The sequence below is a fragment of the Neocloeon triangulifer genome, unplaced genomic scaffold, assembly GCF_031216515.1.
Source record: "Neocloeon triangulifer isolate White Clay Creek 2 clone unplaced genomic scaffold, ASM3121651v1 ptg000005l, whole genome shotgun sequence".
Taxonomy (NCBI): Eukaryota; Metazoa; Arthropoda; class Insecta; order Ephemeroptera; family Baetidae; genus Neocloeon; species Neocloeon triangulifer.
This window is the reverse complement of record NW_026775548.1, coordinates 2,170,757-2,197,328: the sequence shown is the minus strand read 5'-3', so window position 1 is coordinate 2,197,328 and position 26,572 is coordinate 2,170,757. Positions and strand designations below refer to the sequence as shown.

General features: G+C 34.9%; 1 protein-coding gene across 2 annotated transcripts in view; it reads left to right on the top strand.

Moving 5' to 3' along the window:
• The window catches only part of LOC132193860 (protein tiptop-like), a 62,012-nt gene that overhangs the window by 13,926 nt on the left and 21,514 nt on the right, over positions 1 to 26,572 (top strand). The window contains exon 1 of one of the 2 annotated variants that reach the window (XM_059614791.1): positions 3,481 to 3,815. The exons of the other annotated variant lie outside the window; for it this stretch is intronic. Coding sequence (XP_059470774.1) covers positions 3,776 to 3,815 — 40 coding nt within the window. The 5' untranslated portion in view covers positions 3,481 to 3,775. Of the gene's footprint in view, positions 1 to 3,480; positions 3,816 to 26,572 lie in introns of those variants that run through there. 2 annotated transcript variants of the gene reach the window in all.

Below are 26,572 nucleotides of genomic sequence, written 5' to 3'. Positions count from 1 at the left end.
CTTAGGAAATAAATAGATTATTTATTAAATAAAATGAGTACGTCAATTAAACGGATTTTGCTTGATATTAAGTCTATAAAATTTTCAATGTCATTTTTTAATGCATTATGCACGGTGCACCAAAGAATGTGCCCAAAAAATCGGCTTATTAACAGTCATGCGACAGGCCAAACACGACTTTGATTGTTGTTTCAGCAACAATCGCATTTTGCTCTAATTGTCTGGATTTTGAAATTTTTTGTTTGCCGCTGATTTCAAATTTAATTAAATCGCTTTACACATTAATTACTGGTTGTACGCAGAGAACTCAGTAAAATTGGAAAAAAAATTCATAAGTTAAAATATTGCAAAATGAAGAATCAATCTATTATCCATTAGATTGTTGCCAGAAATTATGTTGACAGCCTCTTTGCAAAATTCAATATGATTTCAAAATTCCAGAATTTGCGAAGATTAATAAATTATCAATTTATGAATGGAAAATGAAGGCAATCTTTTGTTCATTTTATGAGTGAAAAGTTGTGGAAATTATAAAAATTATTATATTATTTTCAATTATTATTTGCAATTTTTTCTTTAATAAAGAAATAATAGATTTGCTGATTTATAAAAACGCCAGAAAAGGTGATTTTTGTGTATCAATGAAAATTCCTTTCCCGAAAATAATTGGCTATAAAATAAATTCGCCATAACCGATCTATCCGCTCTCAGCTCAGGTGTGCGATCACGAATTCGAGGCACTCGCGGAATCCGTGAGCTGAGCGCGTCGTGCCGGGCGCGCGAAACAATTTGCAATAACAATTGGGCAGCAGCAGCAGCACCTTGCTTGTGCGCGGACTCCAACAATAGCGAAATTTGATGTTTTTGCTCTCTGCATGGTGGAGCTGCTGCTGCTGCGCGCCTCCACATTTTCTGTCAAGCCACATATCTCCTTCTCTTTCCCGCCAAAGCGCTCGTAAATTTCATAGTAAGCGAAAGATAGAATGGGTGGGTGGAGCTTAGCTCTCTTAGCCTCACTTACCCGGGCCCTGCAAAATTAATGCTCGCGAATTTGTAAATGTCAAATTCGTGACGTCACCGCCACCCCGTGCCACTTTGTAAACAAACCCCCGGCCCCACGTGGGCCCTCCAGACCCCAATTTCAACTGAATGAAAATTTGCTAAAATTTTTAATTTTTTTGTTTCACCAACAAATTATTTCTCTATTCAGGCGAAATCGAGTTTTCATCTCAAGAAGCCGCCGGTTTTCACGGATTTGGGCGAATTCTCGCGGAAAACAGGTTGAGCCGCGTGCGAAAAGCCACCCCGGCGCATTTCTTTTTTTTATATATCCGGGAAAATCTCTCTCCGGCTCCGGGGGTTGAGACTCGAGTCGCGACTGCACTTGTCACCGCTTTTCTGTCTATTTTGAGGAAATAAAGTCTTATCAGAGCAGCGGCATTGTGTGCAAGATCGAGACGAGAGGTCGATTAGCCGGCGAAAGAGGCGTCGCTGCCAACCTGACAAAGGCCAAACATTCCAAAATGCACCAGCGCTAGCTGGGATGAGAAAAGAGAAGAAAGCTGCTTGTTTTCTCTTCATTCGGCTTATATTGCAAGGAATTAACACAAAACATTTCTAAATAGAACATAATTAAAATTATTCACTTACTTTTTTGAAGTGTCATTTTCAAAATTTATTTAAACTTCAGTTAAGAAACTTGGTAAAATATATTAACGGGTTTATAAAAATACTTCAATAAAATTTGGAAAAAAATAGAGAAACATTTTAAATTATCGATTTTAACTTCTATACTTTTCTTCTATAAACACAGATTGTCAGAATATTTTAAAATAATGTGTTTAATAACATTTATTATTTGTAGATATTAATTAATTAAGTCGATATTCGCCCCAAGCTTATATTAAGAGAATTTGTGTTTGTTAAATTTTAATTTGACTTCCACTTTACTCGTCAATTGCATTCTTTTCTATAAGGAAGTCAACGAATAAACTTAACAACGCAAACACAACACATACTACACTAAAATTTACAAAAAAAAACCCACTCACATTAAAAAATTAACAACAATCAACAAAGATGATATATTGTTATTATTTTTTCCCATATTTTTTGTTTAAATGATCCGGTTCTCCAATGTAATAATTAATTTTAATTTGATCAGTTAAAAGATTGAAGTTAATTTTTACCACAAACTATCTTAGTATAATTTTGCGGCAATACACATTAATTTTGTTTTTATTGAAGATTAAAAGAATTTATTGTTATAATAAATTCCAGGACAAAATTAAAATAAAGTTATAGGAAAGTAAATAATTAATATTTCTCATTAAAAGTTTCCTAACTTATTCTCGTGTGAAAACCAACGAAAAAAAAGGCTCAAATATATTTTTGCACGCATCCTACTTTCAAGGTTCGATGAACGAAATTTTATACTATTACCGCAAGATTTTTTTATTATGAAACTCTTTCAATAAATTTGTTCAAGTCAGCAGCTAAAAATAAACAAAGGAATAATTGGTTTTTATGGGAAGGATTTACAAACAAGGAAATAAAAACGATTAAATGTTTTGCCGTAAGTGTTTAAAAGAGCCCGATCAATGTAGCTCAAAATTGGAAGCTAATAAAAAAATGCGGTGAAAATTATATGGTGTAAAGAGAACTGAGGAACTCTTTCGACCTCTTTTGGCCCAATAAAAACATTATCAAGATCACATTTTACTGTAAAATGCAATATAGGGCAACAATCAAACCAATCAAACATTCCTCTGATTCGGCTATAATCGCATAAACTTCTCCCTATAGATGAATCATTGATCAAAATTTTACTCGTTATTTTACTAAAATTAATTATTTTTATATAAATGCACAGTTGCACATGTCAAAAATTTGAACTATCAGCAAGATTTTTTTTTTTAATTAATAAAAATATTTATTATTGTTTACTTTTCCAAATTGTATAATTTTTATAAATATTTTTATTTAAAAAAACTCCCAAAATTTAAATTATAATTGCTTAATAAAAAACCTGATTCCAGTTAAAAAAGTCCTGATTAAAAAAAATCTTATTCAATCTTTGCAACAATAGAAGCCAATTTCAGGGATTATTGCCAATTCAGACTTTTAATTATTGTTGTAAAAACTTGATTAAAAACCATTTAACCTATAACTTTGTTGAATAGCACAATCGTTGCATTATTCACCTGTTTAAAAAAAGTGTCAGTAACGTTTTGCAACAATGAAGGAGATTGTTGGCGTGTTGGCAAAGTGCAGCGAGCGGTCCCTGACCCGGGCAACACCGGTGCCCGGATTCAGCGCCGAGTCGGCGACGTTGGCAGCGGCGGGCGTGATGAGAGCGAGATGTATGGTGTGGGGGCCGCGGAGGCGGCGCCACAGGCCCCGCCCACGTGTCAAACTGGCCATGAGGTACGAGTGTGGTGTGCGAGAGAGACACGACGATGGAATGAGAGAGAGAGAGAGGAAGAGAGACAGGCAGCAGAACTCGCGAGGAGCGGTCGGTCCCCGTCGCTCGCGTCACCTTTGACGAACCTAGCTGCACCCTGAGGAGAGAGATCGGCGCCCTCGCCAGGGCCATGTGAACCCTGACACTTGCTTCCGCGTGTTGCGTGTCGTGCTACACAAATGTTGTGATCTTGCCCACTTGATTGACTGGATTCTTTCTGAAGTTAGTGTGCGGTGCTTTCGATTCTTCCACAAGTTCGGACTTCGGACGGACACATTTTCGACACCCCCAGTGAACAAAACTGGCCTCACGATGCCGCGCATCAAGCAGCACTGCCCCAAGAAAATGAAATGTGAGTAGCAACTTTTGAAATTTTGCCAAATTCCTCGCTTCAGACATTATTTTAGTGAAAGCAAGCATCAAGTACTTCCTCTTGGCGCTAGGTTTAAAATTAGGACTCGAAATACTCCTTCCGGAAATTTAAAAACATTAAATTTGTGTGTAATTCTGAAATGAACACCAGAGGTCCTCATACTGAAAATAACTCTAATTAAAAAATATAATTAATTTAAATTTTTACCCGAAACGACCAATTGAACCAATTTTTTTTTCAATAAGCATAGTTGTTATAAGGAAATTTGAGATAAAGTAATTTGTTCAAAAATTATAAAAACGATTAAATCGATTAATGTTGCAACCTCTTATTTGGACAAAAATTGACCATTTTCTAATATTAATTAGATTTTAATTTAAAATCTTCCTGATTTATGATAAATTCAGAAATTTTAAAATCTTTTTTGTACTTAGATTTAAATATAAGGAAATTAAGCTTCGTAGGAAAAGACAGGCTAATTAATTTTATATCATCTACTGAGAGAGGTTTTTTTTTTAATTCTATTCACATGCAGACTTTGCACGGCGTCTTTTGCTTCAAAGAAAATGAACTATGTACCCAGTCAAAGCCTTGTGACTTTTGAGTGACAAGTGAAATTCGCCGGATTGACGGCTGATTGAAAAGAGAGGGCATTTCATGAGCTTCTGCAAAAGTCGCGTCATCAAAGAGGAGTTTTAATCAAAAGGCTCTGCCTACCGGCGAATCAAACTGAAAAGGAGAGATTCACAGTTTTCTAGAAAAGTCTTGTACAGAAATATCAAAACTTTCATTCAAATTAATTTAAAATATTATTCAAGTCTAATTATTAAAAAAAACTCTGTGTTAAGATTTCAATGTGTACAAAAATTATTAAAATTCTATCTTTCCTAATAAAATTAGTTTTAAATAATTCCCTCCGGGTGAAAACAACAATAAGGACAAAAACGTTTAAGCCGGCCGATCTGATCGGTTCAATGTCTTTGAAGTTTTGGCACAGACTTGACTTCTTGGAAGTTATAAGAATGCCCTGTTGATTTGCTTAATGAGCAAAGTAGTCTCTTTGGCACTCGCCAAGATTCTGCATTTTTTATTCTGTGATTGCGGCGCAGAAGGTGTCAAAATATTTGAAAAAAGAGCCGACTATTATGATGTAGACGCAACAGCCGCTGTTTGATGAGTAATTACATTCAAATGAAGACAGAGATTAATTGAAATTTCATAAAGTCGGCGGCGCAGCAGCTCGCGCCGCGGCCCTTTTATTTCGACACCAGAGAGCTTCTCTCTCTCTTTGTATAACTCGGCTCAAGTGGGCTCTAATTGTTTGTCTAATAGATTGGCTGGAGAAATTTGATCTGATGTATAATCGCAGTCTAAAGCTATGTTAAATTAACAAGATCATCGTTTAAATTTAAATATAAGGAAAGGCAAATTTAATAATTTATTGTTTCCGTTTATTAATGAAAGAATAATTTTGTATTAAAACTGCATTTTCCCTGGATTGAAATATTCTTTCTATTTATTTTAATAATAAAATAATTGATGCTGCAGTTGAGTTCAGAATTAAATTTAATAAGTCTTGGAATATTTTTAAAATAAATTCTATTTATAAAAAAATCTGCTAAATATATTCCAAATTATTTTCATCAATTAAAAAAATTCTAAATTGCAGCACAATTTAAAGAAGATTTTAAATCAAACAATCACAAATAAGAGTAAATAAGGGAGCTTCGGATTATATAAATGTTATTCCGGGTAATTTTGATTGATTTGAAAATTAGCTCCATATCAAAAGTGGCACGGGCCACTGCTCTTTCTTTCTTTCTCTCTTTCAGTGTGAGGAAAAAATCTCTTGTAGAGCAAGCAGGGGCATCAACAGCTTCTTCTCTCACTTTACAAGAGGGGTGCATTTCATTTTTACTCACACAAGAGGCCAAACTTGTGCTGCGTGCATCGAGAGAGAGAGCAAAGGGGAAGCGCGCCAAGGAGAAAAAGAGCGGCTGTCAGTTAGATAATGACTAGACAAATTCGCTCTCTCTCACTATTAAATAATAATACAATCATAATAATAATGCGCTGGTAATGTATCCGACCGCAACATCATTTTTCAAGCCAGCAGCTTCTCCTTGCCTCGCCTGACGATTTGAATATCGTCTCGGAGAAAAAAGAGAGAGAAAGGGAAGCTTCATTAATTTCCTCCACAGGCAAACCACTTGAACTAACTGATTTTTCCATCTGGATATATAGAGGTGGCTGGGCCTAATGGTTATTTTAACATCTCATTCAAAGGAGAGTTGACTTTTTCTATAAAATAATATTTCATTTTGTCTACATTTGAGAAGCAATTTCTTTCATTTAAATTAAATTAAAATGGAATTGAATCTTAATTTTAATTAATTTTTTTAGACTCTTACATTATAGTATTTATTTGCCTCTTATAAAATTAGATTCAAAGCATTTTCGTCCTTTGTTATATTGACAAGACCTTTCAGTCACCTTTGTGGTTTCGCTTGCATTTGATCAAATCACAACAAATGCAGTCTTTTTCCCACAAATGGGAATGTCAATCGTTTTCCCCAATAGCCCTTTCTTGAGCCGTTCTTTCTAATTCCCCAAGCACATTTCCGCACTGTAAATGTAAATCTCAGGACAAGTTCCATTAGTCAAAAAATTTCATGCTCCCTGCACTGCAAAAGCAGGAAGAAAGAAAGCCAGCAGAATATTGTTTGCTTGAACTGGCGTGAATTCCTCATTTTTCAAGCGCCCGGAGGACATTCTATTGGGGATAAAAGATCTTTTCTTCCCTCGAAAGAGAAGCAAAAAACAAGCGTGGTGTGGGTGCGCGCAAAACGACGCACCTTTTTGCCCACTTTACCACTCAATTGGGCGCTCTGTTGATCTTGAAAGAGAAGGATGAAATTTCCGAGAAAAAATATAAGAAAATTCCATTTTTTATGTTTGATTAGATAAAAATAAAGTTTTATTTCATTACACATAAAAAACTAATTTTTTTTTCTTTCAACAAATCAATATTTCAAGCCGATTGGAAATTGGATGACAAATTGAAACCCTAGCACTTGAGCGCACCCGCGCCGAAGCAGGTAAAATTCGGTGCTAAAAGGGCTTGTCTCCCTTCTTCTTTTGCCAGGAGAGCGACAGCGTCCATCTCTTTTGGGAGGAAAAGAGAGAGGTTCGCCGGCCCGTGTGACAGACAGGTGATGAAAAAATGAGGCAGCGGATGGTCAGACCTGTCCCTGCGTCCTAATGCACACTCCTATTTTAATGCAGCAGGCTCGAATTACGGCAGGGAGATTGATGGCGCAGATTTATGCATGACGTGACCACCCTCTCAATGTAAATGTATTGACCAGGGAGAGTCCTTTTCACGGCGAGTGAGTTGGCAACAAAGTGCATTTCCTGCCTTCCTAAGAAGTCGCATCACTCCAGGGGATATATTGAGCTGAGGAATGCGTGTGACGAATCTCTTTCAGCCGCCAATGCAAATAATGGGAAATTCATTTCATTTTAATTTGGAAGCAGGAAATGACACTCAATGTCAATCAGAGTAGGATAAAATTCAATTTATTAATATGTCTGTGGATTTTTATTAATTTTGCTCTAAAATTGTTTAAATTTTCCAAGTTGTCATTTGTTTAAATTTTCTGTTTATTTCTTTTTAATTGGTTCCAATTTCAACAAATTTTATTAAAAATTGTATTTTACCTTTTTTAAATCAGCGCCGAAATCAATTTTTAACAAATTTGTCAAATTAATCTACTTAATTTTATTTACTTCTATATTATATGATAATAAAAAAGAACGTTTTTTATGCTCGGAAACGAATTTCCCTTAGATTTTTAAAGTAATTTTTTTCATCTTCTTTCGTGAATTAAATAAAGCTGAGAATTTTAAAATATTCAATTTTGAGCTAGTTTTAAATACAAAATATTTTGCTAAGTGGAATTAATAGAAAAAAATTATCAAAAAATTAATCTCGGCTAGAAGACAGGCGTGTAAATTAAGTTAGCCTATTCATATCTGGGCGGCTGTAAATAATACCTATGGCAATTCTCACGCTGTTTGAATTCGCACTGGACGATTGCCGGTCGGACCCTTTTGGGCTCAGCGGGGGAAGAGTTAGTTTCTGAGAAACTGAATCGGATTTTAATTACGGCGGGATGACACGCTGGAATAGCATTGCTGGTTTTGTTGGTGCAGAGGCTGTCACTTGTTTGAAGGATGCATGCCGCGGCCAACAATGCCCCAGCCATCACCCGATGATCTATAGACGGCGAAAATTTGATTGACAGCTTTTGAGAATCATGATTTCGGGGATTGTAACAAAGGATTCAGCCGAGTCACTCCTTATTTAAAATAATAAAGCTCTCGAGCGCGCTGTCTGTGTCCGGGCCACTCCAAATTCTATAAGCGACACAAATATAATATGCTGTAATGCAATATAATAGTAATAATAATGGTGCCGGAATGATTTTTAAAAATTACTTTTTAAAACCGATCGCACACACAATGTTTTGTAATCACGTCGACGCGCCGCGGCCGCTTTTTGACTGACGCGTCGGGGCTCTCGTCTATCATTTATTATTTCCAGCACTCTCAATTGAATGATGCATGACTCGATGATGACAAAGAAGAATCGCCAAGTGCTGCAGCAGGAGGAGGCCCGGGGGGCCTCAAAGTCACTCCAGGATCTAAAAAATTTGGCATTTTTCAAGTGATTATTAAGTGCATTAATTTATTTTGAGAAAATACGCATCTGAGATATGGGTAAATTTATTTATTTTTTGATGGTTCGTTAAGAAAATTTCTGATCAAATTATCAAATTTTGTGTTCTTTTCACCTAATTTTTTTGTAAAGAAATCCACGACCTGTGCTTTGGCTTGAGAGATGTCTATTTTAAATGTTAAAAAAATACAACTCATTAGGCAAGATTATTAATTACCTGGAAATCGCTTCATTTAATTTATCTTTAAATTTGAACAAATGAACTAATGATTGATTTAATATTATTATTCATTCTCTTTTTGAGCGCCCAAACAAGAGGTTGTTCCATTAAATTTGTATTTATTGGTTTGATGGCAAAGTTTAATGAGATATCGGAATGAAATATTTTGATTTCACGTGATATGCTATTTTTATTTGCGAGTGACACATGCACGCACACACCGCATTTAATGAAGCGGCTTTCTTCTTTGTTTTGCCGCAATAAAGAAAACTCTCCCCAAGGCGTGGGTCGGGTATTTGACATGCATCATCACAGAGACTCTTTGAAGTTTCTGCAAACAAAATGAGTGCGGATCAATACTACACAAAGCGAGAGCAAAGTATGCATGGATTTGATGTATCTATCGAAATTCAGAGGGAAAAATATAAAAAATAACTGCCAGCAGTCTTATATTTTATATTTGCGCCGAAGCTATTTGTTTTATTTCAAAAGCGGACGTCAATTATAAAAATATATGCTCTCTTGTGTCGCGGAAAGAGAGCAATTTTGTATTCGGAAAATGTAATGTGATTATCGGCTTCAAAAAAGGAAACTTCAGCCACAGATGTATATGCTGGGGAAATATCAAAGGCCACAAAAGTTCAAATTGAGTATTGAAAAAGTGTCAAGTTATTTTGATGTTGTATTAAACCGCCTGTCCTCTCCTGATATTCGAAACATTAATGAATTTATATGCACAGAGTATGCGGTTTGATGAAAACGATTTTATTTCCAAAGAAGTCGCCAAAATTTTTACAGTTTTTCGTGCAGTAATTATTGATATTCCTCCTCACGAAATAGCAACAAACAAATAAAAATGAAAACATAGCGAGTCGTGCGCTTTACTTTGTTGACTATAGCTGCTGGGTGTGCCTTCAAGTATGGATGTGAATACTAATTTAAGCTGCTCCACGTGAATTTTCAGTCCTAGAAGAAAGAACTGTTATTTATTTGACACTATGTCATATGAAAAATATATAAAAATAAGTAGACGGAAAAAATAAGAATGGATGAAATGCGAGATTAATTAAATTTCATCAAGAGCAGTAGTTTCATAAAATTATATCAATACGGATTTATTTAGATTTCTTTAACTTTTAAGCCAATAAAATTAACTTTTCTTGCCATTTTTCTCTGGAAATAATTGAGTCTTAAATTTTATGCGAAATTTCCTATGATAATTTTTCAAATATTCATATAAATAAATGAATAAAATTTAAAAAAAAAATTGCAACAATTTATAAAATTTAAAACAGTTATTGAGGCAAAATGTTTGAATTTTTCCTGCCTCGGAGGTCATTGATTGTTTATTCTTTCACAAAATCCTACAAAAATTGAATTTCTCACGTTTTTACACGCTTAATCCCTGCTTCGCAAGGTGCGGAAAGCAGCTTGCCTTATCATTCTTTTTTTGTTTACGAATTAAATTATAATATTATATTATGATTAATTTTTTTTTCAATTTTAAATAGAATGAAGCAAAAGACTTCGGAAAATAATTTTCTACAGTTTAAATTACGAAAAACTGAAATAATTATTTGAAATAACCCACTTTAACTAAAAATTTTCAATTTTTTGTCTGAAGTTCATTGGATTTGGACCTAAAAAAGTTGTTTATTTAGTTTTTTCAACATTTCCAGCAGTTTCCTGAATTCTAATTTACTTTTGTTGATTATTTTAGGAATAAATTGCTTATGGCATATTTTTTCCAATGAAAATTTCTACAAAAAATTTACCATTTGGAGCGCAAGTTGGCGTGAGCCTTTTAAGTGCTGAAATAATATTACGACTCGTTTTAATGCGGACGAAGGCCTGAAATGCGAGAGCCGGATTTTTTTTTTCGTACACACGCTGCCAGGGCACATCAAAGTCGCGTCACATTAAATCAAGTGTCTCCAAACTCAATCAGTCAGTTTTGAGCTGGCTCGCTGGCGAAAAGAAGAAGTTTGCGTGCTGAATTTTTCTTCCGAGGAGAGATGCTGCTTAGGCTCTTTTTTTCAGAGAGAAAAACTCGTTTGAAATTTGAGCTTTATAGGAGAGAAGGAGGAGGAATAAGCGAGCGACGGACAGACGGGGACGTGAAGTGTGTGTGTTTGTCATTTTAAACACCTGTCACTCACAACTCTCTCTCGTGCGATGGCAATCAGTACAGCCGAGATCATAAATCGAGCCCAGATTTCGAGGGGCTAAAAACAAGTTAAGGGTTTCCTTAAACTTTTCAAAAAGTGCCAAATGAGGCGTGACTGAAAAAAATATCACAGCTGCCTGAGCTTAAATGTGTCTCAAAGGAAGTAGAAAAGGTGGAAATTTGGTGGTTTTCGACAAAAGAATTTCTTGACATGATCGGATTTTGGCATGTGGAATGGTGCCAATAAGTAGACCCATCAAAATTCCTTAATCCTGATGGTGCATTTCAACAGAAGTTCTTAATCCGAATGGGAGAAAACCATATTGAGATGAATTTAGTCATTCTCCAGAACTTATTGTAAACAAATTAAATGGTAAAATTTTTTTTTTATATATTAATTATCAATTTTGCTCTTCTTCATAAAATTGCTAAAATAAAATTGCTTTTATACCAATTAAATTTTGTTAAAAAATAAATAGAAAATAAGGAGTGAACAAAACGGCACCACAAACCTTCTTATTATTTTCACTCTATTCAAAACGAAAAGAAATATCTTGATCTGGTTTTGATGAGGAATGAGTCTCGGTCTGAATTCTTTTACCTTTGCAAATTTATTAATTAACGTGCCAAAGAGAGCGGCGGGCAATAAAAATTTTACGGGTGCGGCTTGGAAGTAAAATTAAAAGAAAATTCGAGCTCTGATTCAGCTGATCGAACAAACGGTGCACTTTTATTTGGCAATTTCTTTATTACATTTTTTACTTGTGCTCCTGTATTAATTTGTCTGGCGCGACACAGGAAACGAAGAAGTTATAATAAATGTGTGTGCGCGCAATTTATTGCTTCCTCTCGCTCAAAAGTCAGCGCGGCTCAAAATTCGTGAGACGTGGCAATGAATTTTCTGTCTGAAACACACACGCGCTCGCGGCCGGGAAAATTTTATACGACATTGGTTTTAATGCACTTTTGTTGTCGGAGCACTGGAAAGAAGAAACAGAAAAAAAACAACCGTTTCCACAGCTTGTTTACATGCGGTTTTCCAGCACCTGCGAAAGTAGAATAAGAGGCGCAAATTGGCTGCCATTAACAAATAGATTTGACGTGGATAAGTTAAAAAAAAAAAACACTTCAAATCCTCAATGATTCAGAATTTGTGGCTATTCTTGATTAAAGGATATTAAATTATTAAATTTAGGATGTATCTCTAAATATTTTATTCCTTTCGGGAAAAAAATTAACGTGCTGGAAATAAATTTTAATCTGTTAACAATGCGTTTATTTTTCAGAGATCCACTTTTAAGCAAATTTTATTTAAGATTTTCGATGTGAAATTTATAAGGTTATTTTAATAATTTTGGGCTGACGAATTTTTAGAAAAACGTTGTTTTAGAAAATTTCCACAAGAAGCTATGTTCAATTTTAAAATTTCAGCTAATTTTTTGCTTTTTTTTTTAGAAAACTCAAAGGAATTAAATTAAAATCTGTTCTACAAATCAATTCTTAAGTTGAGAAAAATAATCATCAGAATTTCTCTCTTTTTAGGAAAATTCAGTTGTGAATTATGTTAATTTAAAATGTTATTTTTGGCATCAACTTTAGAATTATTATTCCCGACCAAATTTCCGATCGACGACGTCCACTCTCATAATATCCCACGCACATATTATATAGAGCTCTATATTATCAACTCAAATTATGTGCAATCAATCTGAAATTATAAATCAAGCGAGGCGAGGAATTCAGTGCGGCCCGGGGCGAAAATTTCCATTCGGAGGCGATTTCGGGCCCAATAATAAATATCGCTCAAAATCAGCTCTAGCTCGGGTCGGCCGCGCTGTTTATTTTATAAAGTACGTTGCAAAATTTAGTGCACAACACAATGTACACGGTTTGGCACGTGGCCGATAAAAATATTTGGCCGGCGGCAAAAAGCAACCGTTTAGCGTCGCTGCAATCAAAGCCTGCAACGCTTTAATAATCTCGCGCCGGCCATCTTTATGAGAAAACGTATCAGCCGCTGCAAATATTGGTGCGCGAATGAGAGAGGAAGGTGCACGTCGCGCGCTTTGATAATGCCAAAATAATATGCAAATCGCCGCAAACAACGTGATCGTGTGGCCGAAATAATGGCCGGCCGCGTTAATTGCGCCGCTTTCGTGCGAATTTGATTTTCCGCCGCGAAAATGGTTTTGGTATAAATGTGGCCAAAATTTGTGCTCAGCACCATGTTCAGCAATCATACAAAAAAAATTGGCCGTTTCCCATTCTTCCATGGATTGCGTCAAAAAATTTATATGAAAAATCGTTTGGATTTTTCAATAAATTAGAGGTTCAAATAAAAAATTTATTGAAAACACATACAATGAAAATTAAACGATTTCAAGAAAGTTCAAGAAAAATTACTAGTTTTGACCTAGAATAAATTCAATGAAAGCTGAATTTCTACCTAAGTAAATGTAATGAGCAGCTAAAAGAACCATTTCTCTCATTGTCAGATCATTTCTTCTGTTAGAATCTCAATTTGAACTTTTTGGAAATTTTTATTTATGAATAAACTTTAAACGGCCATAAATTTGGTTTTAATTGACTTCTTTCTTGATGGTTTTGGAGAGAAAAATATGGCCTACACGATAGGAATATTTAAGAAATTCATCCAGACTCCGTTTCGGTACAAAATTTATTTTATTAATTTTGAATAATGAGAACAAAATATTTATTTTAAAGTTTACTTCAATTGATTTTCGGCCCAGAGTAATTGTTTTACAAGGAAAAGTTTCAAACAAAAGTTGTGGGAAATTTAATTGTGCATATTTCATGTATTTACCACTTTCTTGTAAATCCAAAGGGAAACGCATTAGAAAGACAGGAATGTTTGAAAATGTGGTTTTCTTCAAAATTTTGCAATGTTTATTAGCACATTAATTAATGAAATCTCATTTAATTGATAGTTAAAATTTAATGCAAACAAATATTATTCAACTGTTTGATATTCATATTTATTTCTGTTACCAGATCAGCAAGTAAGTTCAGTTTAGTTTGGAAAAACTTTTATTTTGTTTTTAATATACCAATTCTCTCCCCAGTAGATTTTCCTGTAATTTCTTTTATTCAAATATATACAAAAGCATTTTTATTGCTCTTAGAATTTTGAATACTATTATTTTTAAATCACATTGTTTTTTTGTCTGCATTAATTAATTAATTTGCAAAAAAAAAGAGTTACTAAAATATAAATTCTGAATTTTTTCAGATGAAATTAAAATTAATTAATTATTAATTGTGTGGCACCTGAGAAGGCGCGGTTGATTGACGGACAGGTCGCGCATCGGTCTTGGGATGCGTGCAAAAGCACGCGAATTATGCCGGCGAGTTGAGGGGAGTCGGCGGCGGTGGCGTCGCGGGAGGGGACGTGGAGGGGTGTCTCGTTGGAGGGGAAGCGAGCGAGTGAGCGCCGAGCAGCCTCCACAGCAGAATTTACTCTAGCAACCGAGAGCGTGACATAAATCTTTGAAACATGTCAAATCTGGCGTTTTCTAAAGACATAGAGAGCACAAATCATTCCCCCCAGGCCCCCTTTTTATATTCCTGTATAAAGCCCCCTGCCAGCCAGCCGAGCCAACCGAGCCGCCGAGACGGACGCGCCGAGAGTTCTTCCACCCCGAAAAAAGTGGCGCAGCCTGCGTGATATGGATGGATGGTGATTAGAAATTATGATCACCATTATCAAACTCTTTGCCCGCACCGCGCGCACCCAGGCCTGCTGCTTACGCGGCAAGTCCACCCTCCGCTTTTAATTAGTCAAAAAACGACCCCCGGCCGGCCCCGGGGGTTGACGGACACGTTTTTCCGCATAAACTGATATTGCGTGTCTTTATTTTTCGTTGCCGTTTTATTAATTCAATTTGAAGAAAGCAATTGATTGATTTTCCGAATGCGGAGAAAAGTAGAATGTCTCCCTCAGGAAATCAAACGATTGAAAAGGAAAATTCATAAAGAGATTGAATGAGATGAGTTTGACGTATTTAATCAGGATTGAGCTCTTTTATTTCCTTATATACGGGATGTCAATTTGGATTCATTCATCTTTGACAAATTAGCAATGTTGACTTTGCGAAATTTGCATATTCATTTTTAACTTCAATATTTCGCAGTTAAATTGTCATTCCCTTTTTTAATAAATTTAACTACAGCACAAATATTAAAATTTTAGGTAGGTTGTTTTCACATTGCTTCTTGAAAATTTGTAGTTTTCAAATATTTTATATTTGAAAATATATTATATAATAATACTTAATTTTGCGATTGCTATAATAATATCGCTGTTTTAGTTATTTTAATTAAAATATTTAAATAAAAAATAAAGGTAATTTGGAATTGGAAATGAGGAGACTTATCGGCACCAAAACTAGATTTAAAAAAATTCAATCGCGTTGAGCATTCCATTGTGGTGATTTTTTTTTTAATTATTTATACTTCATTTTAAAATTAAGTAAAATTCTTGTCTTTTTATTGCAGCTTATTTATCCACTTGCTACAAATTTTATACATTTTTAGGAAAAATCAATGGAATTGAAAATCTCAAAATTTCAACTTGACCTTTTCTTTCAACATATATTATACAATTATATAAATCGATGGGTGTCAAATTCACGAAAGTTGAGCTTTGATCTTGATTAGTATTCCGACTTTGTTTTGTTTTCCTCTGGCGACGTGCCCGTTGGTATAGATTTTACATATCAGATGCGGAAAACTTTTCTCGATGCTTTATTGAGCCTGATGCAGCTGATAATAAATTCCTCGGAACGTAATTAACTATTGGGCGGATGGATTGATAGACGCGGGGTCGTAAATCTGCGCCCGCCGAGAACAATTCCCATGCGCGTGAATATTATTACGATTTCAATATATTAATACAATTCTCCTCCTGCACGAAAGTCATCGTAATTCACTCCACAAAAGTACTAATTAGAAAAAGAGGCATGTAATTAAATAATAAAATAAAAACGGGCAGTAAATCAAAAGTCCGAGGAGTGTGTTTCGATGGTGCGCGCGCATTTTTATTTTTCTCCAGCTTTTTCTGTATATTAGGGCAGCGCGGCGCGCGAGATTATTTATCTCCTCCAGTGCTTTTTCTAATTTAAAAAAGCTGCTGCGCGCCTGATGACTGCTTTTTGCCGGCGCACTTTTCGGATGGATATATGTTGCAAGGGAAAAATTTATTTTATATAGAAAATGGGGAGGGAAGTTGGAAAGGTTTGAGATTTATGAGTGACATGTGTTGTATAGGAACAGTGGAAACGTTAAGGCAATAATTCATTCAAGTTCCTTTCACGAGATTTCTGCCGCCTGCTCTCTCGCGCGCTGCATTATATTTTCAGCCCCACCACCAGCACCACCGACGACGACGACGATGGGTGACTAACTACGTAAATGCCACACCGCACCGGCAAATGCCCCTGAATAATAATAATATCACAATCGAACTCATTGCTACCTACATGTGTAACGAGCCGCGCAGTTACATTATTTAGTTTTTTTTTTCAATCAGAGAAAAGAAGTTTCTTCAGCTAAAAAGGAAGGAGAGGCAAAAACTTTCTTCGTGTTCAATTGGAAAAATTGACTTCAATTAAAATTAAAATGAGAGGTTTGAATAAAATTATAAAGATTATTTAATTTTTGGAATAGAAATTTCTACTTTTTGTACTTGGCAATATTTATTAACAATTAAATTAGTTGAACCATATTTAAATATCATTCAGTGTAAACAATCAGCGCAATAGTTTTTAAAATTAAAATTGATCAATTATTGATAATAGAAAAGAGTAAATAAACAATTATGACAATTTTAGAACTCCTTATTGCCATAATCAAACAAATATTTACAACAACAGAACAGAAGCCATTGTTTGCAAAATTAAAAAATTTGGAAATTTTCACTACCATTGTTGGAAAGACTTCAAATACTTGATATGAATATATTTTGATAAGGAATCTTTAAAGAAAATTCAATGCAGATTAATTATTTTGACAATAATAAAAAAAAAATCTTGAAAAACATAAAAACTATTGAATTTTTTGAAATTTGATGTAGCTTTGTTAATATAAATGTTTCATTTTGGTTCTTTTCATAATCTTACTCTAGGTTGAATAATTATTAATTTATAATTTACATATATAATTATTTTTTCTTTCCTTTTTTTCTTGGTGAAAAGCCAGGAATTTCCAAGTTGGACGGCGGCGTTGGTGCAAATCGATTTTGTATGCCCGAAGTGTTTGTGATTAGGTAATTTATGGGGCAGCGCGCGGCAGCGACGGCGGAATCCGAAAAACATTTCGCAGCAATAACAATAAAGGCGCGCGGGAAAAACTTTGGGGTCGTTTCTTGCCGGCGCGCAGATGTGTATTGTAAGTCAAGCAGCCATAAATATTCAAACTTATTTCAAATGGGCGCACACTTTTGACAGTATTTATTGCACTTTGCGGAATTAATGACTCAAATATCATTCATGGACTGTGAATAATGACGGGGCTGCGCTTGATGACCATCTGCAGGCAAATAATCCAGAGCCTTTCCTTTCGCCTCGACAATGGCCGCGCTTTTTGTCATGCACAGAAAACCGGCGACGCCACGAGACAAATATATTCTACACAAAAGAGCCAAGTAAATCACAATCTTTTGTTTTAAATTTTTAAATCAAATTGAATTATTTTTAATGTTTCATTTAAATTTGGATTTTTAGTTAAATTGTAGTTCCTGTAGATCAATTAAATTTTCAAATTGCCAGTTTTCTTAAAATAAAATAATAATAAAGTTCCGACGAATGCCTTTTTAAAATTTTTTCAATTTAAAGATATGCAACCCGCGCAGCAAAACGTTTTTCATCAGCCTGATTTTATGCAAATAAAATAAATATAATTCAATTGAGCGATTGCAAATTTATTTCAAACCAATTAAATTCAATCAGCTCATCAAAAATTAATTATAAATAAATTTTCAAAAATTTTCCTCTTGCCAATTTCTCTGCCGATTGACTGATCATTTCGTATATCTTGAGGATTCTCGCAGCTGACAATGCCCTGGAGCATTCCTTGATCAGACGTGAGGCGCGATTAACGATTTTCCTGACCTTTTCTTTCTCTCTCTCGCGAAACTTATAGCGGAGTTTTTTCCTGCTCTTGTGCACGGTTCTCGTATCAGACTAATTTAAATAAGTGTCCGTCGGTGTGCTGGGCGCAAATAATTTGAGCCTGTTTACGCGTCGCGAGGGTGACATGAGGTGCCCGCGAAAACCCAAGCCCGATAAATTAAGCTCGGCGCGAAATTTGATTCCGCGCGCGGCCAATTTATCTCTCGCGGCGAATAATTTCTTCTCTCCCGCTTTTGAAAGGTGAAGCCGAGCAATAAAGCGCCTTTTATCTTTACGACCCTTCAAAAGTGGTCATTTAAATTCACCTTTATCCGCAGTAAATAAAATATTCCATCGGACGATAAATCGTTGATTTTATGCGCGCCGCGGCTGAAATATGATTTTCGTGCGAAATGACTGGCAGAAAGTACACACAACACACAAATTCATTAAAAAGAAGGGGTAATAAAACTGGGGACGGCCGACGAACAAGTTGCAACTATACACACACAAGTCTAATTTATGCCTGATTAGACCTTGAATTTTTAATTTGCTCGCGATTCGGCTTTGGAATAACCGGGTGGTAATTCTTTGGCGTGGCCCAAGAAAATTTCAATCAAAACGCATTTATTTTAGTGAAATAAAGACAAAATAAATAATTTTCTTCTAAAGCAATTGAAAATTAATCTGATTACACCGTTGATCTCAAAATTATTGAATATAAAAGCAAAATATTATTAGGTGAGCCTTTAAGAGGCCTGTGATGAAAACTTCAGTGTAGTTTGTCAATAATAAAAAGCATAAAAATTAAATGGAAAATAGCAAATCTTAATTTCGCTTTGGCAGAGGAATTAAGCAAACCTTGCGTCAGAATTTAATTTAAAATCTAACAATTAAAACATTTAAATTGTACAATAACTAATTTTCGCTCTTCTTTTGTTTTAGGTAAGTTCCCACACCGCCCTAGCTAATCTCTCGCTTCACCACCATCGTAAGTTCGTATGCTAATTGGGCTCGTAAAGTTTCCGAAAATCCACCAAAGCAAATATCAATTAAAGCCCAACGGCCAAATACCTCTTTTTACGATTCGCAATTGCGGCGGGTCGTAAAAAATAAAATGGCGCGCACAGACCACGTGAAGAAATTTGCTCTTTTCGTGACTAAAAAGTGGTCCAGGAATTTAAATTCGGCAGAATTGAAATGTGTGCTAATGCACAGAGGGCTGCGTGTTTGCAATATAAAGTACATATTTTATTCCTTGAGCTCGATTTTTTTTGCATCTTTTAGCAAAAAATAAGACTGTTGGCCCTTTCCATCAATCCCACACTTGAGGCGGGCCTTGGTCGTTCTCGGATGGATATGTTGGAGGCCAGATTTATAGGCCCGGTTTTAAAAAATAAACCCCTCTCGTTGTTGCTTCTTTTTTACTCATTCTTTCTTTCTTGTGCAAATTCTTTTCGAGACTGCTTAATTTATGTGATTCGCGCGCTAACATCTCTATAGCGAAATTCTGGCTGCGCCTTAATTCTTTTGCCATGTTCGAAAATAAAGCGTCCGCAACTGACTGATGCACGCCGGTGACGCCATTGTTGCGCGCAGTCGTGTCTTCTGCTTTTTTTATGATTTATCTGGTTTATCACGCTTTGCGGACCTCGCGTTGATCATATCTGCACTGCACCGCTATATAGCGATAATTATTTTGCGAGCGAAGACGAAGAGAAAGATCTGTTCGAGCTAAAACGAGTCAACTTCCCAGAATTGAGCCTCAATTTCGTTAAGTTATAAGGAAGAAAAAATTGGAAAATTAATATTTTCCATGTAAATTCAATTGCAAATTATTTAAAACAGCATAACAAAATAAGTAATTTTCAATACAATTGGTAAAAAATATCTATAAAAAATTATTTTAATTGTGTATAAACAATGTGAAGTATGTTGTAACAATTTGAGAAAAAACATGAATAATATAGTAAGTAATAATGAAGTTTTTTAATTTGATAAAATTTAGCTTTCCGGTGAAGATGAGCAAATTTATTGTTTCTTCATAATTCAGAAAATCTTAGCAATTTTTCACAATTTTTTTTATCAATTCCAATTTTATGGTAAATGGAAGAATTTCAATTAATAAGAAAACTATGGTAATTTAACTGCAATTTTGTAATTCCAATTTCCATGTAAATTTAATTTTTAGGAACTTCAAAATTGAAAAAATTGCCAGCTTTTTTAATTTCAACATCTCAGAAAAAACACACGCACACTTAACAATTATCTGAGAATCTCATTCAGGATACAACTCACAATAATAAATTACGTAAAATCATCTAATCTAAATATAGGCCTTAGGATGAGGAGTAAATTAAATCATCTTTTCAAAATTGTTGCAGGTTTAAATTTCCCAATTATTTTGCAAGAATCTAAAAAATGGTGCCTTTTATTGTAAAGATTTGATTTGAATTTGCCTGTAAAGGAGTCCTAAAAAGAAGCATTTGAATTAGAAATTTATTTCAAAAATTAAAAAAACTTTAAATATTTTGTTATTAATTTTCAAATTTTATTCTAAGCTGATTGATGAGACTTAATCAAAAGGCTCTTAAATGTTTATCAATTGAATTATATCGAGCAAAAAATAAATTTTTTGTTAAAAATTTTCTCTGGGAATTCGTTTAAAATGTTTAAAAGTTATAAGAAGCAAATGTAGATTTGACAAGTATAAAAACCATTATTGCCGCCGCCAATTCAACTCTGTTGCAAATTAAGAACACATGGTCGCCATGAAAAATGCAGCTCGGCGTTTAGCCGGCGTGACAGAGCACGTGTGCCGCGCTAATTGAGGCGTCACAAATGCGACGACGGTGCTCGCCGCACACATTCCCAGAGCGAAAGGGTTGTTGCTGCTTGTTTGGCAAACAAAGGCTAGAGCGAAAATTTTGAGTGAAACCTCGCTCGGCTGACAAGAGATGAGAGCGGGCCAGCGAGATGATAAAGATGCACAAGTGAGTGTGTGTGTGTTGGCTTTGTGGGGCTGGCGAGGTGGCATCCCTGACGACAGAATGATGTATTAAACAATCTCACGGGTCCTTTTTGATATTTCTCGGTGGTGCCGCCGCCGGCTGCCGACTTCTCGTGGTACGTATTTTAAATCACCCATTGCAAATATTATGTCGCCGCGTTGTTTTTGCCTCGGCAGATTAAAAGCCGGAGAGCGAAACAGCGTCTTTTGCAGCTCATCTGCTGTGCCGCAGCCACGTCAATCCAGCTACACTGGGTGACATCTGCTGGCCGCACGGACTCTATGTGCGCCTTAAACGAGCCGAGCTCTTTCTGCAGATGAGGCTTCTGGGAAAATTAAAAAAAAAATGAAAAAGAAAACTGGCGCCGATTCTTATAGATTAGGAATTTCCTCGTTTATTTTTTTAAAAATTAAGGAGTGATATGAGTGGAAATATAGCAGATTGTGAGGTAATTTTCAATAATTAAAGAAAAGGGAATTAAAAAATGAAAACTAACTTGAAAAAAAAAACCATTGAAGCTTTTATTTCACAAATTATTTGTATTATCGCAAAAATGTTGTGTCGCTATTTTTCTTGATTTGGTGTATAAATTAGAATTTTTTCAAAATAATCTGATGCAATTCCACATTGTTGTTGTTGTTTTTTTTTTCTTGAAACTAATCATTATGAAGATATAAAATCGAAAAAAGGCTCTAAAATAGTCAAGCAATTAAAAAGAAAAGTACCAAATACTGTCTTATTAATTTAAAAATCTTTATATTTTTTCAGTTTTCAAAGTCATTTTTCCTCTCAATTATTACAAATTTTTATAATCAGAAAACAATTTATTGCACTTATAGATAAAGAGAAGGAATTTTCACTACAAATTTAAATTTCTCAATTTTCAAGTAATTTTAGATGTCACAATATCTGTTTTTATTTCATTTTTCCTCTTCTGGGGTTGAAAAGCACCGCTTTTATAAAAAAAGTAAATAAACATGTTTCTTCCGCAAACGAGATAAAAAAAAATACTGGATGAGGCATCAAGGTGTGACCATTTTTACTCCGTATCGGCATTTTTATAAAGTCAATAAACACACATTCGGCTCGTTTGTCGGAAATGTTTTTATGCCTTTTCAAAATTGAACGATCTGCAAAGTATTTCAAATAACGCAATTTTGAAATAATCGCAGTCCATTAAAGCCCTTTGAGCAGCGCTTTGTGGTGTTTTTGTTGTTGCACCTTTTATGTATAAGATATTCCACAAGTGCCGCTTCTTCTTTCTTTCGCCGGCTAAATCCAGCAACACACACACGCCGCTTTGTGCTCCCTTGGCGAGGATAGGGGTGGAGGCGCGGGGGCTGCTTTTCACCCACTTTGTTTGCTGCGCTTCCTCGGCAGCGGGAAATAAGAAGGCACCCTCGTGGCGTAACCTCCTCTCAGGCCAACAACTCGGATTTGCGTAAACAAACCGGCGCGCCGCTTTAAAAGGGTTACCTCGAATCAAAGGTCAGATAAAAACAGAATTTCAATTTGAATCAGCAATATTTGTGCAAAATTAAACTCAAATATTAATTCAATTTTGATTAAAGATTAAATGTTGCTAAATTAAAAAAGTCGTTCTTGGGAAAAATTAACAAAAAAATCTTTCATCATCACAATTTAAGAATAAAGTTTAGAGACAATTAAATAATCTGAAAATATATCCTTCACCGATCTATAATCTAAGGTTAATATTTCTTGTACAATTTTAATTTATTTATAAAAAAGAAAAACATGTACAATAACTTTCCCACACCACCTTTTAGCAGAGTATCATAATTGTTTTACGACTCCCTTTGGTGCACAGGCCTCGGTACAACAAAAAATCTCCACCATTTGTGTCGGCGCACGCAATTTCATTCTCATTTTTCACCACGGCGCTTCCTTATAAAAAAGGTGAAGAGAGAAAATGAATCCACACATAAAACATATCCGATTTTCTGTGCAGCGACGGGAAATAAATAATAAGAAGTGGCGCATTACAAAATGCTTTGTGAATATATCAAATTATTAATGCGGCGCTGAACCACCGCGTCGGACGAGTTGACACGAAATCGTGATACCTGCTATATTGATTAGAATAAATTTGGGATTTCAAATGTGTGTGGAAACTTGCGGTAGAGGCCAAACTAATCCACGGAGAGGAGAAAAAATGATTAATTAAAAATAAAAAATGAGCAAAAAATTCAATAAAATGTTTCAAAAAGGTCCAGCACTTTAAAATAATTGGAACAAATTAAAAAGAAATATTGAAAAGATTATTTAATATTGATTAAAAATATTTAAAAAAAAACTAAAATTTAAATTAATTTTTTGCTCTCTTGACCTTGGTTCATCTGTGTCGCCGCACATTTCAGAGGATTTTTCATTTTCCGCAGCAGCTCTGGCTGGAAATAATTTGGCGGCGCAGCTTTTCAGCAGAGATAGACAGGCAGGTCTTTACTTACTATAGTTGTCAAGCCATCACAGAAATAAGACTTTGGGTGACTGACTCGTCTCTCTCTGGCTGGCTCGCTCTCTCTCTCTCTCTCTCTCTCTCTCTCTCTCTCTCTCTCTCTCTCTCTCTCTCTCTCTCTCTCTCTCTCTCTCTCTCTGGCTGGCTCTCTCGCTCTCTCTCCAGCAGCAAGAGACATTTCGCAGAGAGGGGTTGGGGCGGGGGTGGCGGCGGCGGGCGAGTTTGATTGACAGCCTGTCCTTCTGTCTTCAGCCACGGGCCTTCTAATCAATAATATGAGACAAGGCTGCACACAGAAGGGCTACACAGCTTTGCCACCGCACCAACCCCCTCCCTCCCTCCAACCCCACTCGTCAACCGGCACAGCTCTTTTCAAAAGAGAGAGACGCGATGACGGCGCGGCGAAAAGTTTCGGTAAAAAGTTGAGACATTCCTTGAGCAAATCAATTAATTAATTGTATATAATTTTATTTCTGCGCACGCCGCGTTTATTCCGCTCAGGTTCTGCTGACTTCATTTTTTTTATTTGCTCCTGCAAAGATCATATAAAAATATTGTGACACCTCCGTCGTCCCTCTCCATATAAGTCTTAATGAGCGGCCTCAGCCACCCGAGCAACTCAATTAAGCCGCCCAAGGAATGGCTAATTAATCGCATTATCCGCTCTCCAATCAGCCACCCTGCGCACGCCAAACCTGCACCCCTATGTCAATAGACAGGGTGTGATCAAATTCACAGAAAGATGGAATAACTCGATTTGTCAATAAATTCAACGAGATAATTATCGTGCGAAACTTATAATTGGAAGTAATTACAATATTTTCAAGCATCTCAATTTTAATTTCCAATTTAATTGAAACATTGAAATATGTCCTAAACGCAACATAAAATTTATGGCTTTTTAGGAAATTATTTTATTTTTAAATTATTTCATTGAAAGATCGCAAAATTAAAAGTTTTTCAAGGTAATCTAAAAATCAATTGGAAATTTGAAATTGAATGCAAAATTTCTGTGCTTTCTCTGTTTGAAATCATAAGAGAGAGGTTTTCAATTGAATTTTTTTGCAACATTTTTTTATATTTAAAGAAGAGGCTTCAAAAAAATATAAAAATAAATAAAAAACAGCCCAGGTAATTGATTTTTAAAATAATTACATTGGCATAGGTTTTAAATGTAAATTCCAAGGAGACATAAATGAAAAAATTTGAAGTCCTCGTGAGAACTGAATTTTTTAAATTCAACATGGTTTTTTTTTGGGAATTTTGTTGTAATAATTTTTTTCTCTTAATTTCAGTGTTGATATCATAAGCTCCTCGTTGAATTTTAAATTTTCAATTTAAATTTTGAAAATCAATATCTGAATTAAAAATTAGTTTTTTTATTATACATTTTTATTCTTTAAATTTGAAATATTTGTTTACAAACAATTTAGTTAATTTAAGATTAATTTTGAATCGCACATTTTACTTGCATATTCAAAAGATTAATTGGCAATTATACGGATTCAAAATCAAGCCCACTCGCTCGCTGCATATATTAAGAGTGGAATGAAAGTGCATCACGACAAAATGATAATACACTCGAAGGACGCGGCAAGCCTGTCCGTCTTTCTCTCTTGTATCGATTCCACATGCACGGCAATTCCAGCACTTAAATGTCCGCGCTGTCATTGTTCCGAGTTATTCAAACTAAGGACAATAAATTCAGCCTCAATGTCAAGTTGTGTGTTGTCATTCTTTTTGCGTTTGCCCTCCGCGCGTTTTATTTATGTATATTCAAAGCAAGACCTTTCTTTCCGCAAATACCGACCCTGTTTTTTTTCGGTCACTTTCCTCCTATAAAAATAAAAAATAAATATACACAAGTGTGAAGACTAAGGGCGGACGAAAAAATTTATTATTATTAATTATAGAAGAGAGCGAGAAACGAGACGGCGTCTGGGCCGTTGTCCAATAAATTGTGCATTTACAAGGCGAAAAGGCAACTCGCTCTTTTCGCGCCTGGACATCCTACGGAGGGAAAATGTCGTCGTCGTAAGTCACTCAAAACCCAACGCTCGCGCATAAAAAGGAACACGTACGTACACGCACGAAATGAGTGAAAGGGCAGTGACAAAAATACACACAAAATAAAAAAAAACTCAATATTTAGGAAAAAAAATTACCTAATTTGAAACAAGGAAAAGACGAATTTGCAAAAAATTCAATTTCATTGATATAAAATAAATTTTATTACGAGTATTTTTTATTTTCGCAGGAAATACTTTCATTTTCGAATTAAATTAATTAATATCACTGTTGAAAAAATTGATAAATAAACATAAAGTTGAATACTGGAAAGGTTTAAATTAGTTTAACAGGTTAAAATTGACTTTTTCTAGGGTCAATTGAGTTTTTGATAATAAAATTTAAATTTTCTGCAATTCCATAAGAAGGTTTTTAGATTGATTGTATCTTTTCAATTCTAAAATGCAAAATAAAAATACTGCCTTTGGAAAAAAATCAAAATTGGTTTTGAAAATAATGTAGTGAGGTGACCAAAGAATCGTTTAGTAATTCTTCGTGTTTTTGAAACTTTTCGGTCGCCTAACTGAACCAATTTTTTTTTTAAATTCTGCATCTAGTATCACATATCTTAGGATTGAATTAATTTTACTGACAAATTAACATAATTATCAAAATTATTGAAAATTTTAAAGATTTAAATTAGTCTAAAGTAACTTTTTCTTGGGCCAATTATATTTTTTTCATAATAACATTAAATAAAATTTGAATTTGCCGCAATTTGAAATTGTTTCTTGATTTTCAGCTCGTATTTATAAAAACAAATACATTTTTGTCTATTTCTATTTAGAATTCTCACCTTTCCACAATTCAATCTTTTCCGTTGGATCATAAAAAACCCGCAGTTCCAACTCGTCTCCTTCACTCTCTTGAACAAACGGCCTTCCATCAATAAGGGAAATATTTCATTCATCGTCGGCATGGAATGAA